General features: G+C 37.0%; 2 protein-coding genes across 2 annotated transcripts in view; both read left to right on the forward strand.

Moving 5' to 3' along the window:
- The first annotated feature begins 578 nt into the window (after positions 1–578).
- Positions 579–8,200, forward strand: ZNF770 (zinc finger protein 770). The gene is made up of 2 exons (XM_037835433.1): positions 579–672; positions 4,516–8,200. The coding sequence occupies exon 2, from the start codon at positions 4,572–4,574 to the stop codon at positions 6,648–6,650; it is 2,079 nt and encodes a 692-aa protein (XP_037691361.1). The 5' UTR covers positions 579–672; positions 4,516–4,571; the 3' UTR covers positions 6,651–8,200.
- Positions 8,201–17,438: 9,238 nt separating this feature from the next.
- AQR (aquarius intron-binding spliceosomal factor) overlaps positions 17,439–25,657 on the forward strand; it is a 133,330-nt gene continuing 125,111 nt past the window's right edge. Inside the window, exons 1-3 of the mRNA XM_037834363.1 lie at positions 17,439–17,692; positions 21,934–21,990; positions 25,181–25,221. Of these exons, the coding sequence (XP_037690291.1) occupies positions 17,618–17,692; positions 21,934–21,990; positions 25,181–25,221 (173 nt within the window). The 5' untranslated portion in view covers positions 17,439–17,617. The remainder of the gene's footprint in view (positions 17,693–21,933; positions 21,991–25,180; positions 25,222–25,657) is intronic.

Here is a 25,657-nt window from a genome sequence, read left to right on the forward strand (position 1 = left end):
CATTAGGCTAAGCATTTACATGCATTTCCTCTAATTAGAGCAATTTGAAGAAACGAAGACGCGGAGTACAGGGCTTTGCACATTGTAGACAACCAATATATATCGAATGAATGAGGGTCAAAGAAGGTCTTCATCCGGCAGGTCACTGGTAGAGCCAGTGGAGACAGGTTTTGTGTGACTTCAAAGCCCATGCCCCTAATCTCCCTATATTATTCTGACAACATTCAAAGTGCTGAAGACAGTTCTGGTATAGAAAGCCCCTAATACGTAATGTTTTAGTTTTCACCGACTTCTGCATTAGAGAGGACTAGCTGAGGGGGCTGCCCGTTGGCCTTGACTACAGGGTTTCCCTGGCCGAAGTTTAGGGCTCAACTGGAAAACGCACACTTTTTGACTCCTTTCTTCTCTCTCCTAGATAACTGCTGTGCTAGGTGAGCGGCACCGGGGTTGGGGAAGCGCCTTTCTGTCCTCTTCCCCACTCGCTTCCGCAGTCCGCGCGCAGGCCCTGAAGTAAGTCGATTTTGTTTCCAGCCGGACCGCGCCCCCGGCGCTCCCGAGCATCGCGCCTGCGCGCTCGACTTGTCGCCGCTCCGACACTGTGGATGTTCGCTGGCTTGCTTCGCGGCATCTGGCTCCGTGAGATGCTGAGCTGCCGAGTTCTGTCACCTCCAGGTGCGTGAGGTGGAATTGAGGAATCCGAGGGCGAGGTGGAGTTGAGGAATACAGGGAGTGCCTCCATCCCACCCAGGTGTCCGGGGGCCCAGAACTGGGGCGCCACGATCTCTCTCCATTTCCTTCCCCACCCCCTCGGCTTTGATGCTTCTCACGGGGAGCGGGGTTCTCTGAGAGAAAGGCGCAGAAGGGATGCTTTGCTCCTCCTGAGATTCGCATCACATACTCTTTTTTTTTTTTTCCCCTGTCTGCGGCCCAAGCAGTTTTCACCCTTGCCCTTTCTTTCCTTATGTGGGATTTTGCAGTGTCTGAACTCTGGCTCGACCCTTAGAGTGCTTATTGGTTGTGGGCGATTAGAGTCCTCTGTTCAGTACAGTCTCACTGGGAGTGAGGTGAGGGTTCAAGACCAAGATAGTGGGCCGGGGGTAGTGGGGCAATAAAAAGCTAGAAAGAGGGAAAGACTGATGAATGCTGCCAGAGGTTGCTATCCAGCTGAAGGTTATCTAAGTTTCTCTCAGGCCTTTTCTTGTTCATTTACTTTTATGATATCCTCTTTTTCCTTTTATTGGTGTTGGTTAACACTAGAAAATCAACAGTCTTTAAGCCTTGAAGCAACATTGGATGTCATTGAGATCAGTTTTTACAGTCTTCCATGAATGTATCTTGCTGTTGCCAGGGTAACTTTCTGGTTGAACCATTGAGCGGGTTGACTATTTTTTTTTTTAGTTTGATGGGAAAAATTACAGTCTGACGTTTGCTTTTTAAATGTTATTGACTAAAAAAAAAACTGAGGGAACAGAAAATCAGTTGAAATGGGATTTGGAGCACTATCAAATTAATGTGCACCCTTGTACATGGGGTACTGCACTTGCTATAGGGATCCCTGAACTGTCACTTATAAAGAGAAGATGAGATCACCACTTAATGTTTCTAACAATATACGACTCCTAGTAAGTGCTTTCCTATATGGTGAGGAAGCGAATGACAGTAGTATCCAGACTTAGTGCTGGTGGTAATCAGCTGGTAGGCCTTTTTTGGCCCAGGAGCTGTAGGTAGCCATTGCCTGTTATAATCAGTGATGGTAGTCATAAATGTGGTTCTAGTGTGGGAATTTTTTTTCACGAGTGTTCCACACGAACATTTATTAAAAGAGAGACATAAATAAGAATTGAGGAGGCCTGCTCCAGGCCAAAATCCTATGTGTGACCTTTCATCCCTAAAGCTTTTCCTGGGAGGCCTCATGGGGGTGGGGGTGGGAGCTGCAGGTTTGGGTGCAATGGAGTTTTCTGCGGGGGGGGGGGAGGGTAGGGGCGTTGCAGTCAAGGATTCAGGCCCCCTCTCCCCTCCCTGCCAGCTATGCTTATATGCATATCTGCATTCAGGACCCAGGCACCTTCTTTGGGAGGTCTCTTTATCATGGAGCCTTGACTGAGGCACTTCTCTCCACTTTAACTCAGTACCTCTCTACTGCTACCCTGCATCCTCTTCCTTCCCCCAGCTCACTGGTCCACAGAGTCAGGAGCCTTTGGTTCAGGGCTCCTCGGCAGTGGGACAGTTACTCCCTTCTGGGCTGCGTCCACCTGATCCTTACAAGGTGCTGATCCTAGGGAAAAGTGGAACACTGGGGAGCAGCAAGTCTTTTTGTCTCTTGCTTATTACTTTCATTTTGGCTTATTGTCCTAATTAGCCCACCTTGACACTTGATTGCTGGACAGGAATTAATAAACTGCCAAGCTCTTGGCCGGTCACTGGATTAATGACTTAATTTTAATACTCATGACTCTCGCTGTGTATCAGCATGTTTAGGATTTTGGAGATTATTTACCTATAATTTCTCTTAACTCAGTATAATGAAAATGCATATTCATGGCACCAATAGCTGATTGTTGCTAAGTTGGATATCGGGTTTATATAGTATATTTTATAAATTAAAATAGTGGCTTTCAGTCATTATTTTATATTGCATAGATTTTGTGTGGCATATTTAGCCACTAACTAGATTTTTTTTTTATAAGTATTTTGGGATAATATGATCCGATTGAAGAAAAGTTAATACTGTTGCTTTCCTTAATTATTCTATCTCATTCTGAGCCACCACCCCTCCCACTCTTTATCACCCTTATAAATTACTTGGCCAGTTTGAATAAAATTATTAATTTATTGTGGGTTCTTCTGTCTATGTGTGAAGAGGTATGCCAGTAACAGCTTTCACACACTTTTTTACCTTTCTCCAAAAGTTTCACAAAACAATATTCATTCCTTACTGTATGTTATGTGCTCTGAAATTTTTTACTGTTTTATTTTACTAAACAGAAATACTGATCATGATCTGCTAAGTTGATTTTACAATCCATTAATGGGTAGTGACCTACAGTTTAAAAAACACTGTATAGAACAACTAGACTATAGTTAATCAATAAACAACTTAAGAGGACTTTTCTGTTTCCAATTCAGATTGCCGAAGAGAACCAGAGTATGTTTGTGATTTTATGTTTAAGGTGTCTTCTAGGAGAAGACAGTAAACAACATATATGTTGTATGATCACTAAATGTGCTGACAAAAAAACTCTTTAAGTTTCTGGTAGACTTACCAACTCTCTGATCTCAAGTAGAAGATACAGCATTAGAATTAGAGGGCTAGAAGAACAGTTTTAAAAAAAAATTTCTGACTCCCTTAAGAGCAATGCAGTAGTAGAGGAAAATTGACTTCTCTGATAAAAGAGAAGATGGGTATAAGATGGCTGTGAAAGTAAATGCCTGGGAAACTTTTTGGCGGGGGGAGGATGGTGGTATGTATCCTACAGAGAGAGGTAGATAAGAAAGCATTTTTATCTTTATATTAACTCAAGACCAAAATGATCCTTCTTTACATTGCCTGAGAAGGGAACTACAGTCTTTGTTCAGTTATTTAACTCTCTGTCTACTTCATTGCCTCAATGCTTGTCTTTTAGGAATTCTACAACAAAATGGAAAGGGGAAATAAAAAGAACTGTAAATTTAGTCAGTGTGTTTATCTCTTAATTAGAAACCCTAAAATATTAAGTATATAAGGATAAAGTTTTAAACGTCATTAGTATTGAGCTAAAATAATGTCTTACATTTACATATTGCTTCACAGTTTTCCAACACTTTCACATGCATTTACTCTACTAATTCTTACAACAACCTTGTGGGGTGGGTAAGCCAGGAGGCATTTTCTCTGCCACCAAGATCATCAAGTGGCAAACCCAGGACTAGGACCCAGGTCTTCTGCGACATTTTCTCCCAGCTCTCCATGTTGTTCTTGTTGGTGTAAAGAAGTAATTGAGAGTAAACAGTATTAATGTCATGGCTAAGAAATTCCACTTTGACAAATGAAACATTCCATTCTCAGTCAGATCATGTTCACAGTATGCTATAACTGAATGTGAATACATTTTATTTTTAGTCTTGCATTTTATTACAATCCTTTCTAGCCCAATTATTTAAAAAAAAAAGACAAAACCACTAACTATTGACAAATCTACTTAATAGTAAAGTAGGAGAATTAGAGTAAAGGGTCTGCTTAATGTCAAGAAATTCAAATCAGTCTCTTTTAATGTAATATCTCAGTTAATTAAAAATATAGCTTAAAATTGTAGAAATTTTTAGTATTTCTTTAAAGGACTCATCATTTCTGTATATGTGAAATTGGTTTTATAATTCTAAAATAGTCTTTTAAAATGATTATTAACTTACTTTTAAACTCAGGAAAGGTCCAGATTCTCCTTTACTCTTAATATCTTTAGCCAAATAACAAATTATTTCTTTTCATGTGAAGAAAGAATTTTTATATAAATATATTTTTTATTTTTTAATTTCTAGACATCTGTGGAGTTTAAGAATGCTGTGGAGCTCATCAGAATGCATTACTGAAGAAAATGATGGCTGAAAACAGTTTTAAAATGCTAAAGATTCAACAGTGTGTAGCCAACAAACTCCCTAGAAATAGGCCATATATTTGCAATATTTGCTTCAAGCACTTTGAAACACCATCAAAATTAGCTAGGCATTATCTTATTCATACTGGTCAAAAGCCATTTGAATGTGATGTGTGCCATAAAACCTTCAGGCAGCTAGTTCATCTGGAGAGACATCAGCTAACTCATAGTCTGCCTTTTAAATGTAGTGTTTGTCAGCGGCACTTTAAAAATCTGAAAACATTTGTGAAACACCAACAACTTCACAATGAAACCTACCAGAATGATGTTAAACAGGTGAGAAGATTGTTGGAGGCCAAGCAAGAAAAGCCACTTTATGGAGCGTGTTGTACTTTTACCACAGAGGAGAGATGGGCATTCCACCCATGCTCTAAGTCTGATCCCACGTACAGCCCTACGAAAAGAAGAAAGAATATTCATGCATGTACAATATGTGGCAAGACGTTTCCGTCACAATCAAAACTTGATAGGCATGCACTTATTCATACTGGTCAGAGGCCTTTTAAATGTGTCCTGTGTAGTAAATCTTTCCGACAGTCAACTCATTTAAAAATCCACCAACTCACACATTCAGAAGAAAGACCTTTTCAATGTTGTTTTTGTCAAAAAGGATTTAAGATTCAAAGCAAACTTCTGAAGCATAAACAAATCCATACTAAGAATAAGACTATTCAGACTCTTTCGTTAAAGGTAAAGAGTCCAGAATCGTGCCCGCTGCCTAATAAATTAAATGCAAAGCAGGATGGTTTTGAAAATGGTGATATGGATGAATCTGAAGAGAATAATCCACTTGATGTCCACTCTATTTATATAGTCCCTTTTCAGTGTCCACAGTGTGAAGAGTGTTTTGAATCAGAGCAGATTCTCAATGAACACAAGTGTTTTCCTGGCAAAGGTGGCAAAATCCCAAGCAGGCTCAAAAGAAGCTACAACTATAAAACCATTGTTAAAAAAATCTTGGCCAAGCTTAAACATGCTGCAGTTAAGAAATTAGATAACTTTCGATCTGAAAAAAAAGTATTTAAAACCAGTTTCTTGAAAAATTGTGATCTTATTTCTAGTGAGCAGAGCTCTGAGCAAATCCAGAGAACATTTAAGGATTCTCTTGGCAAACATGGAACGTATAAGCCAGTTGGCAACAAAAAGAAAAAAACATTGACTTTGCCATTATCTTGGCAAAAGCAATTCCAGAGCCAAAATGTGGGAAAAAATTTGAAAGGTATCTGTGCAACAGAAACCATGTTAACTGTGGATAATTCAGTGAATAATAAAGACATATCTATCTATGGTTCATCAGGTGAGGAATTCTTTAGTAATTGTGAAGTGCTTCAGTATGGTTTTTCAGTTCCAAGGGAAAACATACATACTGGACATAAAATGTGTCCTTGTGACAAATGTGAGAAAGTATTTCCTTCTGTATCCAAACTACAAAGACACTATTTAATTCATACTGGACAGAGGCCTTTTGGCTGTAATGTCTGTGGGAAATCTTTTAGACAGTCAGCTCACTTAAAAAGACATAAACTTACTCATATTGAAAAGATTCCTTACAGAAGATCTCTTTGTCAAGTAGAGTTTGACAATTTGAACAAACTTTTCATTCATCCAGGTGATACTGTTAACTGCAATGCTTCCCAACAATGTCAGGTTCTTGGTTTTCAAAAATATGAAGTCTCAGAGTCAGATCAAATATCAGAAATAAAAGTTGAGGCAGAATCAGAGGATTTCATTCTTGGTACCCACTATAAGAACAGGCAGCCCTATGTCTCTACTGCATTTCTGGAATCAGAACAGAGCAATCATAGCCATTGTTGCAGTTACTCAGGGCATACTGAGAGGACTGATGGCCTCCTTTATCAATGCAGTGTTTGTTCTAAAAGTTTCAGGTCTCCATCTAAACTGGAAAGACACTATCTAATTCATGCAGGGCAAAAGCCATTTGAATGCTCAGTTTGTGGCAAAACATTCAGGCAGGCTCCTCACTGGAAAAGACATCAACTTACTCACTTTAAAGAATGACCACAAGAGGAAGTGGTTGTCTTAAATTCAGTTATGTAACTGATTCAACCACTAACAACATTTGTGGTCTGTCTGGTAGTCTTGTTCTTAAAACCTATATCACTTAAGATATTTTTTTTTTTTATCAAAAGACCTTCATGTCATTAGACTGAATGAATTCATAGGCAGTTGCTTGTCCTGCATGGTAAGGAGCTAAGATACATAGAAAATTAAAACAATGTTTTAGGGACCGCCAAATTAATTTTAGAACATGATATGATGCTATAAAGTAAGCACTTATTTTATTTGAATGTTATATACTTTGGCTGTATTATAAGTGTTATAAATCTTTGATGCTATACAAATAATTTAGCCTTATTCATTTTTTTGAAGGAATTACTCCTTAAGACATGCCATCTCCTATTAGATAGAAGACTGAGAGGCAAAAATTGATTCTTAGCTGCAGCAAATAGCCCCACTATATTTCATTTATCTTACATTTATGTGAAAGCATAATTTTGTCCGCCTGTGGCTCAGATTCCATTGTAGATTTTTTTCCCTGTAAATTAAAAAAAAAATACTTAGGTAATAAAATTGAATATGGATGAGAAAATTATAGCACTATTTTTATTAGTCTTTTCAAAGTCATTTAGTTTTAGGGTAATTTAGTAATTTTACCTAACTTTTCCTCCAGTGATGAGAAGTGTATTTTTGCCCAGGCTGTTGTCATCTTTTCTGAAAGAATTTTAAAAGTAGGGAAGAGGCTAGGATGTACTTATCCACATTTACCAGGAATATTTTCCAAGTGCCATAACCTTTTTGATCATATGTATGCAGCTTTTTCTTGTTTCAGAGATATAAACACAGTTCATCTATTTGCTTGTTAATGGCTGACAGCAATAATCACAGACTTAAGACTCATGTAGAGATCTGCATCCTCTTAAAACTTACTTACTTTTGTAAAACTTTCTTTTAATATCTCTTTGAGTGGTCCTATGACTTACTTAAGCCCATTTTGTTAAATCTGATCAAATGGCAATAACTAAGTCTGGTCTTAGTTTTTATTCCTGTATGTTTTTGCAAAATTGTATGCTAAAAAATGTTCTTTTGACCCTTATTAAATAGATATTTTCATTAGAAAGGTAATTAATTACTCCTATGGAGGAATAAGATGTTCATAGACTTGAGGGTATTATTCTAAACAACTGTCATGATTTGGAAAATATTTCATTTAATCCTAAACTTATAGACTTATAACAACAAATTGTCTTTCATATTTGCCATTGTTTATAAAATCTTTAACTGACAATTTTTGGAAATAAAAAATTAATCATTTTATTTCTAAGATGAAAGGAAGAACAGGTGGGTATTTATCCTAGCATTCTTAATTATAGTGAAAAATCCTCCATTGAGAATATGGATAAATGAACAGTTGTAAGTTTTTAATCTTATTCTAAGAACTTTTGGGGGGTGGGGGATGTCTGCTTATTTCTTTTAACCCAAGTGAATTTTAAGTCACTTGGGTTTAATTTACAGAGATGAACAATGACAATACATATAATTGCCCAATGATGCACAATTGTGCTTTTTTTTTTTTTTTTTTTTTTTAAGAATTCAGAGATATCCAGCTAAAGCAGAGATTATAGGCTTTATAGAAGAGTTTCTCTTAGGTTTCCTTGAAGTATATTCCTCCAGTGCAAACAAGATAATGGTTTACAAAATTTGCTTTACATAAACTTCAAGAACACATATATTACATAAAAGCAAGGAATGACTAGTTCATATTTTCCAAGAGTACTTAAAACTTCAAGGTTTTTTTCTTAATGTGTCTGAAATAATGTATTTTTGGCATTTTCCTGAGTTATTTATGTAATTTTATTTGAAGAAATTGTCATACATACTCCTTTCCCAAATACATAGGGAGAATCCTAACAGTGTTGTGCTTGTATAATTATGAGGCTGTTTACATAAGTGATACTATTATTTACCTTTTTTGGGGGGGGTGGCGGGCTATGCCTTTTTAAGCTGTTTCATATTGAAAGTTGGAATATTGTAAAAATTTTGTCTAAGATGTATGGTAGTGCTATTTGAAGTACCTGTAACAAAATACTTATTTTTTTCCTTTATTAATGGCAAACTTCTTGTGGAAACTTTATAAGAATGAAAATAAACTGTATGTATCTATGTTAAGAAGATTAAACATTAGATGTTAAATATGGTATGCTGCATGCTGGAACAGTTAGTATTTTTGAATCAATTACTCTGGTTTTCTGAAAAATAAACTTTATAAATATCTTTAAAGAGAAATAGAAGAATTTTTTGTGCAATTCCAGGCTGTAGCATGATTATTTATGGAGGTAGTTTGAGTTAGTGGAATTATTGTTTTTTGTTTTGTACTGCAATAGGTCCTTCCATTTTAGAATGAAAATGTGTGTATGTTGAAGGGAATCATAGATTGTGGCTAAAATTCTTGAAAAATTCAGAATATTTTTAAAATAAAGATTCAAGTCATACAAAATGGATTTTTCATTTTTAAGGGAAAAATCACATAATCATAGAGGAAGGTACTGATTGCCACTTCCCTAGGCCCAATCCAATCCACCTTCCACACTAAGCTTCCTAAATAGATATTTAACCATTTACTTCCTTGTTTACAGTGTTTCTCTGAGAGCTCCTTATCACAGACCAAAAAAAAAAAAAAAATGTTAACACCATTGCATCTTACACCCATTCATCCTCTTCTCTGCTTTCCTGTCCAGATTTGTACTAAAGAAATATAGAATTAGTTCCTCCAATACATCTGATTCTTGTTATTCTTTTTGCTTATATCCTGTACATGATATTTACTGAAATTAGACTCTCACACTATTCAAAGAAGAAATTTAGATTTTATTCATTTTTCTTTACTTCCGTGATTCCAGGAGAAAATAGAAGAATCAATGACTCTCTTTTGCTTAAAACTGACTTGCAGAAAACATAGATTTCAATTTACAGATTATAAAGGCAACCAATTAGAATTATAGACATTTTTAAGACATAGTAACAATCTTTGAGGTCTGGGTATTTTACAAGACCCTTTGTTAGAAATAACATTTGCAAGACTTTTATGATGCAGAGTGATATCTGCTTTTCAGAAAATACAAGGAAAGAGTGAACACTTAATCCCCATCTTGTTGAGATTTCTCCTACTGCACTTAGAGCTAAGTGCTAGAATTCAGTTAGCACTAAGAGAAAAGGCAACTTGACTGGAAATAAAAATGGTAGAATGGTATTACTAACTGGAATATGGAACATAATATTTTACATCTAAATTGGCAAACTTCTATCATTTATTTAAGTATGAGGTTAAATACTACTTCCTCTGGAAGCCTTACAGAGTTACCCAGGCATTCTATCCCTTGTACTCCCACTACTTTTTGTTCATAGCAACATTCACTGTCACTGTGAATCCTATAGATCAATGGTTTTCAATTTTTAGTGTGCATTGGAATCATCTAGAGGGATTGTTAAACGCATAGGTTGCTGGCCCACAGCCTCAGTTTCTGATTTAATATCAGGTTAGGCCTGAGAATTTGCATTTGTATCAAGTTCTAGGTGATGTAATTATTCCTGTAGTTAGACTACAGTTTGAGAACCACAGGGCTGCTTCTGGAAAACAAGAGCATGCATCTTTTTATGTTTTATGCAGAGGGCTTAAACAAAGGCAAATATTATGTCTTCAAAAGTATACTGAATTTATGAAGGAAGAAATGAATGAATGAGGCAATTATTCCAAACCTATTAAATTCTTAAATCTACAACTTCATTTAGATCACTTAGATCCTTTCACTCTCGGGGTGAATTAGCCCTCTACTTTGTTGAGATCAAAGCCAATCCATCACAAACTCCCTAAACTTCCCTCCTGTTTACCCCAAAATGTCTTTATCTTTACCCTTTTTCTCTTTCTCCCCTTCTCAGAATAATAATGTTCCTCCACCTTTTTGAGACTGGCATTTCCTTACCCTCTTTTCCCTTCTGAGAACTTCATCAATAGGCTTTTTTTTCTGGCACCCTTAGTTTTCCCCACTTCATTGGTTCCTTTCCCTTTCCCTGAAAATGTTCCATCTGCTCCCTATTCAGTTATGGGTGATTTGGGCTACAAGTGAGAGAATACCTGACTCAAACTGCTTAAGCAATAAGGCCCTTTATTGGTTTACATGGCTTGAAATCCAGTGACTAGATAAGCTTTAGGGTTGTTGAATCATGTAGCTGAAATGATACTGATTCCTTAGATTTGCTCTGCCTTTCACAGTGAAAACATGATCCTAAGACTGTTTCCCTGAGGTTAGGATGCTATTGTTTGCAGACAAGACCACTTGCTTCCTTCATGGTAGAGGCGGTGTGAGAGATCCAGAAACTCCCCCACAAGAGTACGAAACAACTTTCCCAGAAGTCTCCAAAGACTCCTCTCATTTGCTAGAACTGGTTCACAGGCACATCCCTGAACTGACCACCGACAAGGGAGTTAGGATTACCTAGAGCAGGGTCGCGGGGTCTGGGGTCAACTTTCTTTTAAGTTGCATGTAAGTGACGTGGACACCTGATCAAAGTTGAAGTTCTGTTTGGAAAGAAGAAGGAATGGATAGCCAATCAGTGATGACCTCTGCACCTAGCTTAATAAAAGGTGGGAGTGGGGACAAACAAATCTGTTAGTCCAGCTATAGGTCATATTCCACTCTTTCCCTTTTTTATTTTACATCTGCTGTCCCCATTACCTCTTCATTTACTAACTTCTTAGGCCTTCCTTAGCTGGTGTTTTCCCCACCACCCCTTGAGATCTGCTCTCCATAGCCATCGTAGTGGGTGTTGTTGACTGCAACCACAACATCCATTCCTTCTCTCCTTCACTGTGTATCAGCCAGGTGGTCTTGGTAGGACTGACCCTAGTTGCATCACCAGCAATGGGTCCTGATTGGTCTAAGTTCTTCAGAATACTCTTATTTCGCTTGGCTTTATGCCTGTTCAGGGATGGGTAACCCAGGTCTAAGCCAGTCAGTGCGTATCATTACTTAAATTGATCTGATCAGAGTGAAACCTTGTAGTTATTTCAATGACTAAGGAAGCTGAAGAGTGTGTAGAAGAAAGGGCCATAACTGCAGTGGCCATTTTGGTACCATGAGGGATGCTAGTCTGAGGATTAAGTCAACATGCAGAAGAGGGCAAAACAAAAGAATCACAGGAAGCCTTATCAAACCGTGCCTGAAGACTAACTTATAATTTGGCTTTTCATTTATTTACATATATACCTTTTCTTTATTGTTTAAGCCTGTTTGAATGCAATTTTCTTTTTCTTACAACAACAACAACAAAAATTCCAACTATTGGGTAGTTGGCCACCAATGATATCCTAATTGACAAATCTCATGGTCCTTTTTGAAGTTTTTTTCCTTTTGGATTTCTTCGACGCATTTGACACTGTTGAATACCCTGCCTTTTGAAAGTCTTCTTTCTTGACTTTCTGGTTTCTTTCTTTGATCCCTTCATTATTTGCAAAACACATTATAGAAATCTTGCAAAATGGAAGGAAAACCATATTATAGTTTTATGAATGTCAAAACTTATCAGTAAAAACTTAGCTAAAATAAATTCTATGAAAAAAGATCAAGAGAGAGACAAAGAAAAAGAAAGACAGGAAAAAGAAATGGAGCGAGATTACCTAATAACACTGCATTGTGCCATTAACCCCTAGATATTATGCATTAGAACCATTCACATAGATCACTAGAAAGCTACATATGATTTGCAGATTATTGGCCAAATATCCTGTCTTTTGGCCATAAAATCATGAGATAAATTATAAATTCAATGCATATATAAACTGGCATATAAACTGCTTGTCATCACCTCTTGCTACCTCAGACTATTTCTGTATGTAATGGAATAGTATCAGTTTCCTAGGGCTGCCCTAACAAAGTATCACAAACTAGATGGCTTAAAACAACAAAAATGTATTGTCTCAGTTCTGAAAGCTAACAGTCCAAATTCAAGTTACCAACAGGGCCATAACACTCTGAAATCTATAGAAAAGAGTGTGTTCTGTGCCTCTCTCCTGACTTTTCTAGTGGTTGCCAGCAATCCTTGGGCTTCATTCAGTCTCTGCCTCAGTTGTCACATAGTGTTCTCCCCCTTTGTCTGTCACTCTGTGTCCAATTCTGCCCTTCTTTTAAGGACACAAGTCATATTGGATTAGGGCCCACCCTAATCCAATTTGAACTCATCTTAATCAATAATATCTTCAAAGACACTATTTTCAAATAAAGTCACAGTCACTGGACCAGGGATTAGGATTTGCATGTGTCTTTTTGGGGGACACACTCCATAACAGGAATCATCTTTCCTTTGAAAACATTCTCTACCCTCTGTCTTCTCTATGTGCTTTAAGGATCAGCTATTCTTTTAACTACTTAGGGTAGATTTCTCTTTATATTTTCAATATCTTCCACATTTATTCCTGCCTCTTCATGCTTACTGCCAGAACTCATATTTAGGCCTTTTTACTTTTGCCTCAGATTTACATAGTCTTCCAGCTGGCATTTCTATCCCTATGTTACCTACTCCAACCCGTCTAACATACCACTGAAAAATCATCTTCCAAACTAGACTTCCAGTCAATGGTTTCCCATTGCCTTCCATAATAAATACAGTTTCCTTTCTTTAACTTTCAAAGCTTTTGACACATTAAGCCTTATTGTTCACTCCTAACATTCTCCCAGCATGACCTGCTTCCATGGCTTTATCTGTGCTGTAACTATACTACAAATACTATCTCCACTGTTTGTGCTTTTCATAATCCTTTTTATCTTTCAAGACATCATAAAAGTCATTTAGAAAATCTTATTTTACCTCCTGTTTAATGGACACTATATTTGGAAATAAGTTGTTAATAGATATTATATATGCAAAATCTATTGCATTTAAAATTGTGATCATTTGTGCAAATTTTATTTCTAGCTCTATAAACAAACTATACAGCCTATAGAGGATAAAAAGAACTCCACATTTAATCTCTGTATCTACAGATACTTTTTTGTTTATCTTTCACAACTTTATTTTTTAAAAGGTAATCTATGTTACAAAATTCAAGTTAAAAAAGGATAAAAAAATGTAAAATAAATCTCCCCTTATTCCTATAGCCCCTCACCCCCTATTTCCTTCTCTCTGGAGGCAACAGTGTTACAAACTTCTTGATTGTGTTCTTTCAGGGTGAATTTGTTAGAGATACATGCTTAATTTACATATGGATTTGGGAATGGTAGAGGTGTACATCCTATCTCAATAATAAGAAAACAAACAATCCAATTAAAAATAGGCAAAAGCAATCTGAATAGACACATCCCCAAAGAAGATATATGGATAGCAAAAATGCACAGGAAAAAATGCTCAATATCATTAGTCATTAGGGAAATGCAAATTAAATCCACAAAGAGATACCATTACATACTGTGCCGGTTTGAGTGTATTGTGTCCCCCAAATGCCATTATCTTTGTGGTCTTGTGTGGGGCAGAAGTTTTGGTGCTGGTTGGATTTGCTTGGAATGTGCCCCACCCAGCTGTGGGAGATAATTTTGATGAGATGTTCCCATGGAGGCATGGCCCCACCCATTCGGGGTGGGCCTTGATCGGTGGAGCTATATAAATGAGCTGACTCAAAGAGGAAAGAGAGTGCAGTTGGGAGTGATGTTTTGAAGAGAAGCAAGCTTGCTAGAAAGGAATATCCTGGGAGAAAGCCGTTTTGAGGCCGGAGCTTTGGAGCAGATGCCAGCTGCCTTCCTAGCTAACAGAGGTTTTCCGGAGGCCATTGGCCATCCTCCGGTGAAGGTGCCCGGTTGCTGATGTGTTGCCTTGGACGCTTTGTGGCCTTAAGACTGTAACTGTGTAGCGAAATAAACCCCCATTTTATAAAAGCCTATCCATCTCTGGTGTTTTGCATTCTGCAGCATTAGCAAACTAGAACACATACCTACTAGAATGGATAAAATTAAAAGTAGCTGATTGTGGTTAGAAAATATAAATTATTTATATTATGGATATTCAGTTATCCCTCTTGCCAAATGTATAATTTTCATGACATTAAACAGCCACCAGACTACAACATCTGCAGACCTAAACCAACGAACCAATCAGTCAACCAACCAACAAAAAAGCAATTACTATATATTCAGCACCCATCCATGCCAGACACTCTGAACACATTTGCTTTAATTTCTCCCAACACCTGAAAAATGACTATTATTAGTTGGAATTTACAGTCAGGGGAATTGAACTTCTAAGAGTAAATATTAAGTTATTTCTCCCAATATTACATAAGCTAATAAATGGCACAGCTGGCATTTGAACTCAGATTTACCCAGCTTCAGAATCTGTGTTGTTACTATAACACATTGCCCTTCATGTTCATTCTGTATTAGACATTTTTAGCCTCATATGATTATAGATTGAATAACAACACTTCATGGGCTTGACTAACAGCTGCCACTCACTTTTAAACAACTGTATGAGGCCTCAGTGGACTTGGAAAGGTGCTTCATTATTTTCTTATTTTCTAAATGCTTCATAAATGTGAGTCACAAAGTGTCAATGACTAATAGAGGACACTATTTTTCTTTTTTACACTTGAATTATCTCCCCAGTAGACTGAAGGGAAGAAACCATGATTTACACATCTCCTCCGTCTGTCAGTAAACTAAGTGTTTTGGGATTGATCCTGGTGAGCTTGGCCTCTAGAACCCAGAAAAAAACACAAACACATTCCACATTTCTGGATAGCGAATGTAATAGAGTGAATTGTGTACCCTGACAAAAGACATGTTCTTAAAACTTACCTGCAAGATTGTAGGTGCAAAACCATTGTGAATAGGACTTTTTGAAGATATTATTTTTAGTTATCGTGTAGTCCATTTGAATCAGGGTGGGCTTTAATCCCTATTACTGGAGGCCTTATAAAATGAAGTCAGAGAAACATAGGTGGAACCAGAAGCCCTAAGTCAGCAGAAACTGCAAGATCAGACACAGAAGAAAGAGATGACCATGTGATGGGAGGCAGAGACGCAAGCCAAGATACCCCAAGGATTGCAGCAAACCAGCAACTGAATGTTACAGACTTCAGGAAGAAAGTATGGTCTTGCCAGTGCCTTGATTCTGGACTCCTAGTCTCTAAATCCATGAGTCAATAAATTCCTGTTGTTAAGCCAACCCATTATTTGTCATAGCAATCTGACAAGCTAAGACAGAGAATAAGCACATGAAAAGATGCGTAACATCATTAGTTATTAGAAAAATGAAAATTAAAGCCACAATGAGATGTGATTATACACCTATTAGAATAGTTAAAATTAAAAAGACTGACCACACCAAGTGTTGGTGGAGCTTTCACATGTTGTTGGTATGAGTGTAAAATGGTTCAACCACTTTGGAAAACTAGCAGGTTCTTAAAAAGTTAAAAACATATGGTAGGACCATATGATCCAGTCATTCCACTCCTAGTTATTTACTCCAGAGAAAAGGAAATATATTCTCACATAAATACTCACATATAAATGCTCAAGGCAGCTTTATTTGTAATGTCCCCAAACTGGAAATAATCCAAATGTTCATCACCAGATAAACTGATAAGCGGACTGTGGTATATCCCTACAATGGAACATTAGTCAGCAATATAAAGAAATGAACTACTGACAATTGCAGCAACATGGATGAATCTCAAGTTAAGCTGAGTGAATGTATTAAGATTCTCAAGGGAAACAGAACCAACAGATTTTTATAATTATCTCATGCAACTGTAGGTATAGGCAAGTCCAAATTCTTCAGGGCAAGCCACAAGCTGGAGACTCTGATGAAGGTTTTCAGTGAATTCCCCAGAAGAAGCTGGCTGGCTGAAGTAGAGATAGAAATTCTTTCTTCTAACTGCTGAAATCATCACTTCTCCTTTTAAGGCCTTCAGCTGATTGTGTAAGACTCTTCCCGTTGTTGAAGGCAGTCTCCTCAGTTGATTATCAATGTAATCAGCCAGAGATGTAATCAACTTACTGATTATTTAAATCAATGAAATATCCTCATAGTTACAATAAGGGCAGTGCTTGCTTGACCAAACAACTGGACATCATAATCTAGCTGACTTGACATATGAACTTAACCATCACAGTGAAAAAGCAAGATGAAAAGGATTTATACTGTATGATTTCATTTATATGAAATTCTAGAAAAAGTAGATTAATTTACACATCTATAGCGACAGAGGCAGATCAGAGATTGCCTGGTAATGGGTAAGTGGGAGTAGACGGGAGGGATTGCCAAGGGGCAGGAGGAAACATTTAGGGGCCTTGGGTATGTTCATTTACTTAACTGAGGTGCTCGTTTCACATATGTATGCACACGTCAAAAAGGTATCCATTTTTAAACTCTATATACAGTTTATTGTATACCAATTTATGCTCCATAAAGCTATTAAAAACAAATACTTAAAACCAAGCCAACAGGCTAATTAAAACAGACAAACCTAGTCAACAGATTACCAGTCTATGTTTTTCCCACTGCAGCGTTCTTTAGGGATAAAAGAACGCTGCTGCCCCCGCCCCCAGACCCTCTAACAAGGAGAACTCCCACCCAAACACCACCACACCACTAGCCTGCTCTCTCCCTATGACTGCAACTCGACAAGCTGGGTGTATTCTCTGTATTGCCCGCTAGGGGGCAGAGGTAGGGACGTCCAAACCCTTGGTTCTCTAGCTTAGACCCAACGCCTGCATTGACTTCCGGCCCCTTTCGGTTCCGCTTCCGGGGAACAGACATCTGCTTTACGCGTTCCGGCTAGGACCGTAAAAACTGAGGCTATTCCGACCGTCCGAGTCCCGCATCTGGGTGTTAGGCAGCCGCGGGTTAGGGGAAGTGTCCTGGGCTCACCGTTGCCTGGGCGGTCCTTTTGTTTCCTCCAAGAGAGGCAGAGTGCTGCCATGACGGCCCCTGCGCAGCCCAAGAAAATCGTGGCCCCTACGGTGTCCCAGATCAACGCCGAGTTCGTGACCCAGGTGAGTTCGGGGCGAGTCTGACGTGTGTGTGAAGGAGTGAGGCCGCCAAGGCCCCGAGGCTGGGGGGTGAGATTGGGCAATTTTCTGGGGACTGGGAGCTCCCAGAACGCATCCGTTCATTCACTCGAGTGTTCACTGTGTATCTGCTGTGTGCGAGCCACTGTGCTAGGTCCTGGGGATACCACGGTAAAAGAGGCCATCCTGCCCTTCAGTATCATGGTTCAGGGAAGACAGACACACGAAAAGAAAACTACCATGTGAACTTTGATGTTTTGGAGTTGGTCGCAGAAGCAATGGATTCAGAGAACACCTCAATCAATCTGGGATTGGCAGGGAAATTGCAGCAGAGGTGATGGTGGATTGAGTCTTGAGAGAGGAATAGTCTTTTTCCTGCTGAAGAATAACCTGGATTTTAGAGCAGAGTGGAGAGAATCTGACAAGTCACCTCCCCCCAGTAGATCTATCTATGAAAATACTGGTTCTGCTGTCTGAGAGTGTTCATTTATAACCTGTTTATTGTGTTGCATTGTGAGCCACCGTTGGTTTTGCATAGGGAAACAGTTTCGTAGTCTGTAGCAATGCTCCTGCAGCAATGGGAACAGGGTAAGAGTTTAAGTGGCTTAGGCAGAAGCATGGCTATTTCCGCGCCCCCACCCCCAACCCCCGTCCCCGCTTCTTTTTTCTCAATTCCTTGTCTCAGCGGATTTCCAAAGGCAGAAGCCTAGGAATCATTTTGAGTCCCCCCTTTTCCCTTACCCCTCACATTTCCAAATTCTAAAAATCTCTTAAATCTGTCTACGTTTCTATATCTTTACTGCTATCACCCTAAACCAGGCTGCCATTGTTTCCCGCCTGGACCAAAAAGGCACCCTAAATTGTTTTCTTTTTTTTCCTCTTGCTCGTCTCCAACTCATTCTTCGTAATGCTGTCAAAGTGATTTTACACAGGTGTAAATTTGATCGTATCATCTGCCTCCTTAAAATCTTCGGAGTTCTGATTGTCCTTAGGATAATGACTGGAATCCTTCAAAATGCTTTGTGATCTGCCTGTACTTTATATCTTCAGTTTCCTCTCTTTCCACTCTCCCTTTCTAACCTTGTGCCTTAGCCATATTGAACTGCACTGTCTGAATGTGCCATTTGATCTTTCAGCTCCTGGCCTTTCAACATTGTTCCCTCTACTTGGAATCTTCCTTTTTCCACCACCTTCCTTTAGTTGATTAGTTCATTCTCATCTTTTAAACACTACTTTCAAGAGGCTATTCCTGACAACTTAAACTAGATAAGACCCCCCTTTTCCCATACACCTACATTTTGTGTGTGTGTGTGGTAAAAGTTGTTTATTAGGTTCCTGCGATTGTGGAGCTTACGTTTTAGAGAGATGAGTCAGACAGTGATAAGTGCTATAAAGAAAATGAAACAAGGGGTTGTGATGATGACTGGAGTGCAGCCTTATGAGTGGATCCAGCAGTCAGGAAGGCCTCTTTGAGGTGACATTCTGAACCTAGAGCAGTAGTACTTGATGTTGATTGGTTGTGGAAGGGTGGGGGAAAGAAACAAATCAGTTGAACAGCTAGGTGAATGGTTTTCACATTTACTGGGATGGAGAAGACTGGGGGAGAAGGTTTAGTGGTCTAGAGCACATTGGCAGGATCTGGGCTTGAATATAAATTTGGGAATTATTGACACATAGATGATATTTAAAACTATAGGACTGAATGACTTGTCCTAGAAAATGTTACCAGTAAACATATAACATTTATTGTATCACCTATTAGATTGTGAGCTCTGAGGCTAGGGATCATACCTGTTTTATTCCCCATTGTACTCCCAGGACCCAGCATTGCACTTGGTGCATATCACATGCTGAGTAAGTGTTTGTTGAATGAAAGAATGAGTAAATTAATGAACAAATATACCAGAACAGTTAAGATGTAGTGGGAGAAATGAAGTTCCTCAGCAATCTTGGGTCATGATTAATGTCTAATACTTGCCAGGATAGTGTTTTGGCTTCCTCTAGACTGCAGAGATGAATGAGACGTGATCCTTGTCTTCAGGGAGTTCACAGTCTGTGAAAGGAGACATGAAGAGACTCGAAGAAGTCACTAAGGGAATAGCTTTGAGAACTGAATTTAAAATAATTACATTTGTCCAAGGAAAGAATTTTGGGGAGGGTCTCATTCAGGAAGTGCTGTTTGAAATGGACTTTGAAATATAAATAGGAAGGTGGGTGAATGGGTTTTCTGGTAGAGTGGACAATTTGGACTTAGGTTTTTCTTCTTTTTTTAAAATTTAATTTCCAATACCTGGCATACCTGGACAGAGAATAATTTTTAATTATTTATTGAGTGATTGAGGTGGAGAGTTTAAAATTTGGTTTAAGACAATCAGAGATTTGAACTTTGTGACCTCACATTTTTTATGCCACTGTATCTTTATTTCCTTTTTGTCTCTCGGTAAAGTTTATTTTGAAAAAATATATGCTGTCATAGCTGTACTAAAGTGAAGAGTAGAAAGAGTTTTTGTTCTCCATGAGACTAGGGGGTGTGAAAGGGGCTTTGTCCTGGAGGTAGTGGTATGAGTCCCCAAGGAAAAAGAGAAACTCAGGAAGAGAAAAGAGACCTGTTAGATGCTCAATAGGTGTTTGCTAGATCATTAATCTGGCAATTTTGGATCAGAGGACCAGGCTTACATATTTAGAAGTCCCTGAATCCATGAAAAAAGTCGGACTCACTTTTCTTAAGGGTATGAGTGTGGAAATGACTGAATTTGTATGATGCCCATAGAGGGCAGAATGAGGAAATGAGGACTTCATAGAATAATTGGGAGCAAGGTGAGGATTTTCTGTTGGGTTGGAGAGTGATTGGTAATTTGGGAAAATGTCATTATGCAGATAGTTACTGTAATGTTTTTGAGAGGTTTCTCCTCAGGGCTGTTGGCTGAGCTACTTGGAAGACTATTTAAGTGTGCTGAGGTATAGAAACAAACAAGACATAGATCCTATTTCTTAAACGTTTTACTGCAGCAGGCAGGAAAGATAGATAAGCAGCTAAATAATTATAGAAAGATAAAACCTTTGAAGAGTTATCTACAAAATGAAGAGAAGGAAGAAGTGATTATTACCATCAAGTTGGGTTGAGGAAAGCCTCACAGAAGAGGTAACATTTCAGATGTTACTTCATTTATCTGTTCATTTCTCAGATATTATATGAGTGCCTCTAATGTGCCAGATACTGGGCAGATTCACCTTTTTAAAAATAGATTAATGAATCTTTGTAATTACCAGAATTTTCCAGTTTTTAAGAGATTGGGGTTTAGTTTATAAAATAAAATTAGTAAGATTATGTTGTTTCTTGAATATTATAAAGTCTAAGTATTTTCCAAGTAAAACATAATTTACTGAAATATAAGATACCAACTCCTTTATTTTCTTATAATAACGAGCTGATAGACTACAACTATTTTTTAGATTTTGTTTATGTATTTTCCAAGTAAAACCTAATTTGCTGAAATATAAGATAACCAACTCCTTTATTTTCTTATAATAACCAGCTGATAGACTACAGCTATTTCTTAGGTTTTGTTTACGTTTGTGGTGGTGTGTGCATTAATCATTTAAAGGTTTATTATTTTGCAAATCAACATTCATGAAGATTTTGAATCTAGTTTTGAATACTAGCTCAACTGTTAACTAATCTTGGGCAGCTCACTTAAACTTTCTGAATGTGGATTTCCTTTTCACTATGCTGAAGATGTTTGAGTTCATGGTTATTAACTGGGCTGTATTGTTTTCCTGGGGCAATTGTAAAAGTATGTTTTTTTAAAATTCTTTAGTTTGAATTTGTATAAAAAGAAAAGCAATGACAGAAAATTTCATCTAGATTGAACAAGACTTGCTTGCTTCATTACTTCATTTACCATCCACAAACATTTATTTGAGAAATATACTTTGAGCAAGTAAAAGGCAATATAGCATACCATAAAAATAATATTATATTATGCCATGTTAAATGAGATTTGGGGGTGGAGGAGCAGTATAGAGCACTACTGGCTTTTAGTGGGTTGGTACCAAGTTTGCTAAATGGCCTGCTTGCCCTTACAGTACCCTCAGAAGGAAGAATTACTCTATCCCCTGGTTCTAGTAGTGCCCTCTTGAGAAACAGCTTGTCAGTAATTGATCTATCTTCCAGCTCTACAGTGATATGAATCTGTGACTTACTGTTTATACTGTTTACTTCACAGTTAGCATGTAAATACTGGGCTCCTCACATCAAGAAAAAATCACCTTTTGACATAAAGGTAAGTATTTTTTGTTTGCAACATACTTTGTGAGCAGATGCTATCTTTATATCTATTTTCAAGAGTTAATACAACAAAAGCTTTCCATACTTTTTTTGAATTGTGGAAACATATATATCTATAATTTTTTTAAAAGTTAAAAATGCCATTTTCTGATTCTCAAAACTAATAATTCCTCGTGTCAGAAAATTTAAAAAAATATAGAAGTTACACATAAAAAAACAAAAATCATTACTCAGAAATACATTTACTATAATTTTGTTTCTGTTGTATTTCCTTTAGGCTTTTTCAGAATGTGTGTGTATATAATTTATTTAACCATTTTCCTGTTTATAGATTCTTAGATTGTTTTTAATTTATTATTATAAATGACCATTTAGTGAACATCTTTGTAAATATATAGACATTTTTGTGTAAGTTTTTGACAGTTCATTTAAGATAGAATCTGTTGTTTCCCTTGTACTTTTCGGTTGATGAACTGGAGATGAAAGTCTGTAATCATGGTGAAAGGAGTAGGTGTTGTTTAGTGTGGGAGATTAGATGACCAGTAATATTAAATAAGGGATGAACTTATAGTTCACTTGAAGCAATTTAAAAAGGAAAAGAAAAACTTGTAACCATAGTATTAATTCTCATTAGAACAGGTTCCTGAAGAGATGTCTTTAAATGTAACAGATGTTGTTGACATATTTCATGTCAGGAAACAAATAATGAAAATGCGCTTTAAGTTCTGCCATTATGAATTAAATTGTGATTCTTTTGGTACCCTTGGTAAAACTGAACTTCTTACCCCAAAATTTCTTGCATTATTTGAGCATCTATGTTTCATTTATCCATACATATTTTTTTCACTTATTTTGAAAATACTTCTAAACCCACAGAGCAGTTAAAAAAATAACACAAACCTCATACAGAGAATTCTAACAAACTCCTACTCACTTCCTCCCCAGATACCCAGATCCACCAATTTCAACACCTTGCCACATTTGCTGTATTATTCTATCCATCTATCTGTTCATCAGTCCATTTTCTGAACACGTGAATATAGGTTTATACATCATGATCTTTGAACACTTAATGCTGCCATGTACATTTCCTAAGAATAAGGACATTCACTGTAAGCAATCTCCTTAAGTCCAGTTACCAAGTGTAAGAAATTTAACATTGATATAAAGCTTACAGTCTATATTCGTTTTTTTTTTTTTTTTAATCATTTATTCTTTTGAGCCTTTTCTCTTTCCTTGCCAGATCCTATCCAGGATCATGTGATTGCATTTAATTGTTATTGTCTCTTTAGCTGCTCTTTCTTTTTTTAATGTTGGAACATATAATCAACATAAACTTTCCCATCTCAACCATTCCCGAGCATACCATTTGATGGAATTAATCATATTCACAATATTGCAGTACCCTCACCACCTTCCATTACTAAAACTTTCCCATTTACCAATGTTGTTACCCACACCGGAGGTTAAAAGACATAGTATACCATCAAATAATAATATATTGTACCATGATAAAGCACTTCATAGTCTTATAGTAGGTTTTTTTAATTACTGTTCTCACTAGCACTATTATTACTTCTACTGCTATGACTGAAGGCTATTATTGAAGGCTCATTATGTGTCAGGCCTTGCACGTTCATTACATGTGTTATCTATTTACAGCAACTCTGTGGAGTAGTTTTCATTATTAGATCCATGTTGTGGATTGGGAAATTGAGAGGTCAGGCACTTGGACAAGAGTTCTAGCCATCATCAATGTTGGTGGATGGTTTGAACCAGGCTTGCAATTCCAGAGCCTCAATTCCTTAAGTATTCTCCTTCTACATACCCTAATTCAAATGAATGGAAGTTCTGAGACTTTATCCTATGCATTTGCATAACAGGATGAAATGATTAGTATTTGCTTCTGTATGTCTTCACACTTTTATTTTCTTTCTGGCTTTTGAAAGCACATTCTTAGGGCTCTTAGATGGAGTCTGATAACATTTATACACTTTAAAACTACATTTTTAAACATATCCTGAGCTTGTGAATTTTTATTTTTCCTAAAAATGTGACAAACACATCTTTTTTTAATCTCCATATTTTGATGAAGTATATTCACATACCATGTATTCCATTCAAAGTATATAATCAGTGTCTCACCGTATCATCACTGAGTTGTACAGTCATCATCTCACTCAATTTTAGACCATTTTCATTGCTCCATAAAGAAAAATATCAGATAGACACACAAAGAAAGAAAACCCCAAGCACTCTATATCACTTATCACCTCCTATTATTGATCCCTAGTATTGGTGTGGTACACCTATTACTGTTGATGAAAGAATATTAAGGTATTACTCTTGATTGTAGTCCATAGTTTGCAATAGTAATTTTTCCTCATATACCACTCTATTATTAACTCCTTGTACAAGCGTCATACATTCGTAGTAGTTCATGCAAGATCTTCTTTATATTTGTAGTGTTAATCATTGACGTACATGACTCTAAACAACCCCTTTCAAATCCACCTACAATACAGCACTATTACTTATAATCCCGATAATGAGCTACCCTCACCTACATCCATTCCCAAACATTTAAGTTCAACGTAATTAAAAATTCTGTGTATATTAGGTAACCTTCTCTAGCTTCTGTGTACCTTTAGGTACCCAATATCCTACATTTTAAAACTCTGAGTTTACATATTCTACTTAGTTCATATTAGTGAAATCATACAACACCTGTCCTTTATGCCTGACTTATTTCTCTCAGCAGTATGTCCTCAATGTTAAACTATGTTGTCTTATGCTTCAGGACCTCATTCCTTCTTCCTGCTGTATAATATTCCATCGTATATATATACCACATTTTGTTTATACACTCATCTGTTGATGAACACTTGGATTGTTTCCATCTTTTGGCACTTGCAAACTCATCATTTTAATACTTTGCAAGACTGTTTTTATGTGCATATATTTTATTATTTATCTTTTTTTCCTCCTTTGCTTTCTGTTATTTCACATTTGAAGTAATATAATTGGGTTATTTTTTGAGTCTCTTAGGTGTTGTTTCAATAGCAGTAATACTTGATAATTTTCTTAAGCCAATTTATTTTATATGAACTCAGAAATTGAAAAGCATCAATTTATGGTCTGAAAAAAAGTTGTTTATTAAATATTTTTTATATGTTTGTTAACAGGTCATTGAAGATATATATGAGAAAGAGATTGTTAAATCAAGGTAGGAAGAAATTTAATTTTCACATGTTGAGATAAGGAGTGGACCAAAATGAATTTCATCTAAACTTCCAAACTAAATGTGATCATAACTTAGAACTTTTTTTCTGTTTTGAGTTGGTCATCAGCAAGATAATGACTAGAGAATCTTTATGTCTAGGTGTTGAAGAATCATAAATTATTTCTTTGCCTTCTTATTTTTGACTAAGACTAAGGGATTACATTCCCTTGGGTTAATTTGGTTTTTGAGGAAATGGGAGGGAGAGTAAGCATAAGGAGATTTTATTTCAATTTGAGTAATACTAAATTTTCTTATCATTTCCTGGTAAATCGGTTTTTTTTTTTTTTTTTTTCAGTTTTAATGCAATTTACTGAGATATATTCACATACCACATAATCGTGCAAAGTGTACAATCAGTGGTTCATGGTATCATCATATA

This window comes from Choloepus didactylus, chromosome 4 (genome assembly GCF_015220235.1).
Source record: "Choloepus didactylus isolate mChoDid1 chromosome 4, mChoDid1.pri, whole genome shotgun sequence".
Lineage (NCBI taxonomy): Eukaryota > Metazoa > Chordata > Mammalia > Pilosa > Megalonychidae > Choloepus > Choloepus didactylus.